Source organism: Tamandua tetradactyla, chromosome 15 (genome assembly GCF_023851605.1).
Source record: "Tamandua tetradactyla isolate mTamTet1 chromosome 15, mTamTet1.pri, whole genome shotgun sequence".
Classification (NCBI taxonomy): domain Eukaryota; kingdom Metazoa; phylum Chordata; class Mammalia; order Pilosa; family Myrmecophagidae; genus Tamandua; species Tamandua tetradactyla.
This window is the reverse complement of record NC_135341.1, coordinates 48678938-48687099: the sequence shown is the minus strand read 5'-3', so window position 1 is coordinate 48687099 and position 8162 is coordinate 48678938. Positions and strand designations below refer to the sequence as shown.

At 51.5% G+C, this 8162-nt stretch overlaps 1 protein-coding gene across 1 annotated transcript in view; it reads right to left on the bottom strand.

The window, feature by feature from the left end:
- Nucleotides 1-1774: 1774 nt before the first annotated feature.
- Nucleotides 1775-8162, bottom strand: part of SCN10A (sodium voltage-gated channel alpha subunit 10) — a 133572-nt gene continuing 127184 nt past the window's right edge. Inside the window, 1 exon segment of the mRNA XM_077128630.1 lies at nucleotides 1775-2325. Within this exon segment, the coding sequence (XP_076984745.1) occupies nucleotides 1775-2325 (551 nt within the window).

The following is an 8162-nucleotide window of genomic DNA, read 5'->3' as shown; positions in this document are numbered from 1 at the left end:
GGTAATCATCTCTTTTTTGAGTGGGCTCTGGAAACACTTCCATCAATGTACACCCTTACAACAGCTTTCCTGAGTCAGCAGGAACCTGCCTCCTGTGAACAGAACAGGGACTGGCATTTACCACTGTCCCAGGCTGCCCCAGGATTCTCTCCTCTTTGGATTGCCTAGGTAATAACCTCCCCTGCTCCACCTCTTCAAGCTGTCTCTAGCGTTTCCCACCATTCCACAAAGCTTGATATTCATGTTGAGTGAGTCAAAGCTGGACTGTTTCCAGAAAAGCTCTGACTGCCATGCAGAGATGGGGCCCAGCACCCTGAGACAGGGCAGCTGCCCATGCCACACTGGGCTGAGTGCTGGTTCTTGGCACCCCAGGGCCAGTTCCCTTTCTGTTCAGATACTCTCTTGGTTACTCCCAGGTGGATGTGGCCTCCAGAAAGTAGAGTTCAAGGGATTTTCATCTTGAGCGGAACCCCACAAACTACTGCCTTTCTAGATGACCTTGGATAATTCTTTGATTCCCGCTGGGCCTTGGTTTCCCCACCCAATGAGGCCCATTTCAGCAGAGCCTGGGCATTCTAGCATAGAATCTTTGCTCTACACCCCAGCTGTCCTCTGACCTTCTTATCCCCACAATTCTTGACAGCAGTTTTGCTTAAGCTACCAGCTTGTCCCACCCTCATTTCACCTTCCTACTCCATCACCACGCACTCAGGTGCACAGGTCCAACTCTAACCAAGGTGGTGGCCTGGACCTCTGCTGCTCAGGGTCCTAAAGGTCTGCAGAAGACCAGGGAGATGGCTGAGGTGCCGCTGCATGGTGGAGGATATGTGGTTTGCCTGCCTGGACAGTGCTGTCTTGGCTCACTGGGGGAAATGCCTGAGGTCTTGTTGGACAGGAGGAGACAGCTGGGGGAATGGAACACCAGCCCGGGACTCCAAGGACTCCAAGAGGAGGCTGACCCCACTGCCCCAAGCCAGGGTCAAGGCACCAAAGGGACAAATGTGACTCCTGCCACACCTAACCCATGGCTTCTCTCTGATTTGCCTGGCACTGGCCTCCAACAGGTGTTCGCAAGGCAGGAGTACAGCCAGGGACTTGTTTCCAGCATTACAACCCCTTCCCTCCTTCTCCCTGGCGACCCCACCAGCCCTTGGCCACTAGGAAAAAGCTAGACCCCTTCACTTTCTCCCATGGCGCCACCAAAGACGATCCAATAACACAGCAGGCAAGAGCCTCCTCCCGTCAAGGCACACATGTATTTCGGGCTAGCGCCAGGACGACAGAAAACCCGCCCCAATTCCAGCGCACAGAGATCTCTATACTTTGAGTGCGCACAGACAGCAGAGATGTGGACGCGTTAGGGCATCAGAGGACACCGAGATCTCTCCATGGTCTGAACGCACAGAGATAGGTAACACACGTAGCAAGGAGATCTCTCCCAGGTCAGGACAGGCACAGATCTCGTTCCTCAGAGAAGGCACCTGCAACGGACGCCACCCGGGGCCCCGAGAAAAAGGGTGTTTTGCCCCATCCCCCTCAATCCCAACCCTACCCGGTCCGCTCCCTGCTCAACAGAACCACACTCACTGCGCGTCTAGCTGCTGCTCTGACCTTGGGGTCTCCGGCCTCGGGAATCCGGGTCCCAATCCCAGACCCTCCCGAGTCTGCGCCAGGGTCCGCCGGGAAGCCCGGGCCGCAGCTCCCCCTCCCCCGGCCCTCGAAAGCGCGCTGGGAAACCCGGAAGGAAAGGGAAGGAAAAGGGGGCGCGCGGCGACTAGAGACGCCCCCCGGGGGTAGGATCCCCTCCGGCCAGGCCGATCTGCGTCCCCTTTTCCTTTCCTTCTACCCTCGGGGGCACTGATGGGGGAGGGAGCGTCCAGGCTGACCCGGGGCAGGGGAGGGGGCACGCAGGGGCTGGAAGCTCCGGCCCTCGGGGCGGAAAGTTGGGTGGCTGCAGTCGGAAGGGGCTCCGGCCCGGCCGGGGCAGCCCGGCGCGGGGGCGCTTGCTCACCTGCTGGTTCCCGCGGCCCGGGCCCCGGGGTGGGCGGCTGCGGCTTGCGCGGGCACGGCTCGGGGTTTGGGGCACTGGGCTTAGGCTCAGCGGCCCCGGGGGCGCGATCCCCGCATCCCACGGGTACCGCCGCCGTCTCGGCTCCGCGGCTGGGTTCGGGCTCCCCGGCTTAGCTGGCGGCGCGGGCGCGGGCTCGGGCTGGGGGCGGGGTCGGGGGCGGGCCCCGCCTGGGCTCGGCCTGGGGCTTGGGGCCCCGGGCTGGCTCCGCCCCAGAGCGACGCGCCCCGGGCTCCGCACGTGGCGCTCCGCCCGCTCTGAGGATGAACCCGCCGGACCAGCCGGGGCGTACACCCCCGCACTGACCCAGGGGCGCCCCGCCACAGACAGCTACCCACGCGGACACCGACCGACAGACAGATACACGCAGATACAGGCGCACGCTGGAGCACCCCACCTCCCCTCCTCAACATTGACCAGGGACGCTTCGCCACAGAGAGCCGCCCACGCGGACGTGGACAGATACACACACCGACAAACATTGGCACACACGCTGCTACACAACAGAGTACACACACACACAAACCCTCACTGACTTGGGGACACAGTATCAGACACCCACGCTGTCACGACATACACTGACGGGTACACTGACACACACCTGCACAGACCCAGAAACACATAAGCACACTGACATTGAGACAGGTGTCACACATAGACACCCACATGGACACAGACAGACACATTGGCACACACTGACACTTAGACACACTCTGACAAACTCAGGGACACCCACATGACTGAAACACACACATCCACTGACACAGAGATGCACTCACACTCATGCACAACCACACTCTGCCAGAGAGAGACACATGCAGACAGCCCCAAAGTCCTCCCAGTGGTAGACACCTACACAGAGGTGACACAGGCACTGACACTCCGACACACATAGCATACACATACCCAGATCTAGAAACAAACATGAAACTGACACAGAGACATACATGCTCACACACACCCACCCTGTTGAGACACACATCCTACACCTTGACAAACTCAGAGACGCTCACATATGACACTCAGATAGATACATGTGCACTGTCTCTCTCACAGACACCATCACAGGCACGCACACATCCTGAGAGACGGCGTGCACACATGAGCACAGAGGCCATCACTCTGACAAGCACAACTGATCACAAGCACAACTGATCACACGCCCACAAGAACATTCCTGCTTGTTTAACCAGAACAGGATTTTACCCACATTGGAAGACAGGGTACACTTCTCCCTACCAGGCGCTACTGCCCATGACTGTCACAGGAGCACAGGCATGCTCGTGCACACACACATACACAGGCTTTGTCTTCTTTTGTGGCAGTATTTCACTTTCTCTTCTGCCACATTTTCAAGGCTCCTGGAAGCAAATTGCTCCAGGAGGGCAAAAGGTCTCTAGGGTCTCATAGAATATCGAGGGGCTGGCTTCTAGGGTTCGGAGGCTGTGACCTGACTCTCGGTTATTGGGATCTTGGACCAGCCACTGAGTGGGTGCTGTTGTCCCTTCAGGGTCTGGATGTGGGGCTCCAGGGGTCATTAGGTACCCTGTTGGGGGTCTGTAGGGCCCAGGCCGATGCCAGCCCAGGGAGGGAGAATCAATACGAAAACCAATCTAGAGGCAAGTTCAGGACCGGACTCTGTGGCCCTGGGTGGGGTGGAGTGGCTGGCAGCCAGATAGATGGACCATAGATCAGTTGGTGGCCTCTAGCCCCTTGACGGTCCTCAAGTGGGCCGACAGCTCCCACTAGCGGCCTGAGTGGAAAGAGCGGGCAGTGCCAACCCTTCAATCCTGGGTGCGGACCCGCCTTTTCTGGGTATGATTAGAAGTAGGAAAGAGTGAGGGGAGAAGGAGAGAAGCCGCTCTCCCTGGCATTGGGGCAAATCAGGCCCAGAACCCAAGACATGGGTCCCCAAGACCCCCATTTCACTTGCCTTTTGGTGGTGACTCCAACTGGGAGTTCACACCTGCTAGGTGGGAGGAAAGGATGATAGTGTGGAATTCCACCTTCCCTCACGTCTTCTGTCACCAGCTTCCCGGCCCCTGAATGAAGATTTTAAACTTGCTAAATCGACATTGGGCCAGGCAACTGCTGGGGGTTGGGAGTTACTGACCCCTCTGCTTCATCTGCATCTACCAGAGGTGGGGTTTTCACTTTCTTCCTTTAGTGACGGGTGCTTAGATGCTGCTGCCAGCAGGAGAGGTGAGCTTAGCCCCAAGATTCTAAGTGTACCCAAAGCGGGGGAAGCCCATGGGAAAAAGGAACCAGAGCTCTGAGCCCTTGGAAGTTCAACCACAACAACATGCACTGTGGTCTGAGAGCAGGGTGCCTCTCTACAAGGAGTCCTTGCAAAGATCTGGGTGACTCCCTTCCCTTCACCAGACCCCCTTACATTTGCTCATTATTTATAAAACAGCAAGAGGACCATGCTTGTGGCAGCCAGGGAACAATCCAGAGGTCTTTAAAAACTAGTATTTCCTTCCCCCTCCCCAGGTTCAAAGTTGAGCTCATTCCTCAGTTCATTGCACATTGCTGTTGTGGATCCATGTGAGACTCTCTTTTGTAGTATATTATTACGTTTCTTCCCCCTATTTCTACCGTTTCCACTGCCGTTCTGCTCTCATACAGGTGCCCTTTCTAACAGGTGAAGCAGGTCTTTAAAAATGCATGCATCTTTGTAAGTATGAAGCATTGTTGTTTGTGCATATACATTTTCTTTTTTTTTTTACTGCCCCAGCCTATTTTTTTTTACTTTTTAATGAACTATAACGTAGGGTATAGACAAATGCACAAATCAAGTTGTTCAGCTTAGGTTTTTTTTGCTTGTTAAGCACATCCCTGTAACCAGCACACAGACTAAGAAATCTAGCAACCCAGAAGTCTCTTTCATGACACCATCCGCTCACTAACCCTGGCCTCTCCACGCCCCCCCCCCCCCCCAGGGTAAACTATTACACTCACATCTAACTCTCTACCTTAGTGTTGCTTGATTTTGATCTTAATTTAAATGGAATCATAAAGTACTAATTCATGTGTCTTGACTTCTTTTGCTCGACTCTGCTTTTGAGATTCGTCTATTTGCTACTGGTAGCTGTAGTTCATTCTCATTGCTGTCTAGAATTCCATTGTGTGAATATACCATGACTGTTTGTATTATTTGACTACTAATGGGCATGTGGGAAGTTGCTGCTTTGGGGTTGCTACGAATACTATTGCTACGAACATTCGAGTACTTGACTGTTGGTGACCATATATATGCAATTCTGCTAGGTTTCTATTTGAGCCATAGTATTATGTTCACCTTTAGTAGATGCTGCCAAACAGTTTCCAAAGTGGTTCTACCAACTTATTCTCAGTCAGCAGTGACTGTATGAGAATACTGGTTTGTCTGCATCCTCCAACACCTGGTATTTTTGTCATTTTCATTTTATCCACTTGAGTGGGTGTTCAGAGGTTTCACATTGTTGTTTTAATTGGCATTTCCCCGATGACTAATGAAATTGAGCACTTTTTCATCGCTTATTGGCCATTTGCTTGTTTGTGCTTTTCATTTATACAAGTGGATATTGTTTGAAATTTCATTATTTTTCCTGTGTTTCTCCCTTGACACTCTGCTTTTGAGCTCTGTTCATATTGTGGTGTAGGCAGCTAGTTCTTTGCTCCTGATAGCTGCGGAGTGTTCTGTATGATGCATCAACCACACTTTATTTATCCATTTGCCTGGAGATGGATGGTGGATGAGAGAGAAGATGGTAAGTGGATGGAAGAGTAGTAATTGATTTGTGTTTCTGCTTTCTTCACTCTGCTAATGCCTGAGGTGGGAGGAAAAGGGACAAGCTGACTCAATTCTCAGAACCCGTGAAGACTCGGGACTAGGAGGCATCTTAGAAGGTGCCCACTCCTGCATGGAATTGAAAACAGAAAGCCAGTAGTCCCACAGATGTGCTCCCTCTCTGCTCCTAGCCTCAGGCTGCTCTTCCCCTTTAGCAGATTATCCCTGAGCTCTCAGAAGGGGAACAGCTACCAGAGTCGAAGCAGGAGTAAATCTTGAAACTAAGGAGCTATAAGGAGACCCCAGGTTGCCCACTTCTGTAGGTGCCAGAACTCTGGCTCCCATGTGCATATTCTCACTAGGCAGAGGACTTGGGAATTCCCCTTCGGAAAACTGACCCATCCAAGACGAAAGATCTCTGATGTCCGGCACCCACCTAACTACCCACTCTTGAAGGCACACCTGCCGATAAGCTCACTCATGCTGCATTCATTCCCCACCTTCTTTTTCCTTACCTGCTTCTATAAAGGCTGTATAAGCTAAGTGTTTGCCTCTTCAGATTTCCCTGAATCCAGTGGTGACCATGTGATTTGATAATGGCCAAAAAGTCAGAAGCAAATTTGGGAAGAGACGTTTTCTGGGAAAGCATTTGTTTTTGTGATATGAGAGGACAGAGCAGCTGGATCTGCTCTCCCCTTTCTTCCTGCCTTGAATGAGGATGTGATGCTTAGAGCTGAGGAAACCATCTCACAACCATGAAGATGAGGCCAGGAGGTTTGAGGAGACATTGGCCCTGATGGCGGTCAACCATAGAACCAACACCTTCATACTTCTTTTCCAATCTTTGTTTAAAGTGACAGGACTGAATTCTGTTATTTGCAGCCAGACTGTGTTGAGGGGTGGCAAACTGGAAGCCCAGTTGCTCCTAATACAAGCTTTTTACCGGTCCCCCTATTTTTAGCCTCACCCCAGCTTCCCACTTTCCAAGGTACCTGATGCCTCCAGTCCTGGAAACTTTCCAGGGTTTGACTAGGGAGTCCCTTGCTTTCTTTTGGCATCCCTTCCTCTGCACGCACTTGGAATTCAGCCTTCCACACTTTGCTAAGCCAGTTACCAATCAAGACTCCTAAAAAGTCACATCCGCTGGTGGCTTCTCTTTCACTTTCTTTGTCTTGGTAGGGTTTATACATTTTAAAAATTATTTTACTGTCATTTTAGTGAACTTTCAAGAGATGCTTTCAATCCACTATATTTTAGAGAAAATCTTCCATTTCAATTTCTGCTCCAGATAATTTTAACTAGTAATCATATGTTATCTTTACAGGATGTCTGCATTCTCCTTGGAAGGTTCTTTTTGTTATTTTGAATGTTGAGCTGTTGAGACCTGTATCTTAGCATGCCCATGGTCGAGGGCAAGGACATGATGACCTGCTTCCAGAGGGGTACACTGATTTGACCCCTTCTTTATTTCGAGATGATGGACAGACCAAAGTTTTTCTCTGAGGACACCTTACCCCAGGGGAAGATAGTACCTGCCATCTCCTCCATGCCTTCTGAGCTCTAGTTAGTCACAGGTACCGCACTCACCTCCACCAGCTCTGCACTAGTTCAAATGATGACTACAGCTAAAGAAGAGCTACCCCTTCTTAAGACACTTGCCTGCCATCTGCTGGAAAGTAGAGATAAAACAGACCAAAATCTCCGTGACTAGGATTGCGCATTGTGCCCTGTAGTTGAGTGAGACCCAGCTGTACTTGGCAACCCTCCTCCTGCCTCTACCCATCCCGTCTCCTTATAAAATGCTCTCCCTCACTGGAATCTCTGGCCATTGTTGTGAACTAGAAAGCAGGATTTGAAGGGTCAGGGTCAAATTCATCACTTAGGGTCCATGTGAACTTGGATTAGACACTATTTTTCTGGACTTTATTTTATTCACATATAAAACAGGGTAATTATCTACTCACCTCACTGAGTTGTGTAGAGTATCAAATGAAACAACATGGGAAAGTGTTTGAAAAGTGGAATAAATATTTTGCAGGTTGAACTTGACCGTAATATTAACTAAAGCTTATTCACCCTTTGCCTTTGGTTGGATTCCCTCGAAACAGACTCTGAGATGGAGATTTGCATGAGAAGTGCACTTGGAAACAACATCTGCAAGGATGTGAGGGAAGTAGGACTGAGTAGGGGGAGAAGTTGGGCACCAATGCAGTTGCAACAAAGACCTCAGCCAAGCCCACAGAAAGCTGTGGAGCTGCTGTAGCTCCTCGGAGTTGTCCTGCATTGATGCCAGAGTAGGGTAGGCAAGCTTTGCTACCTCCA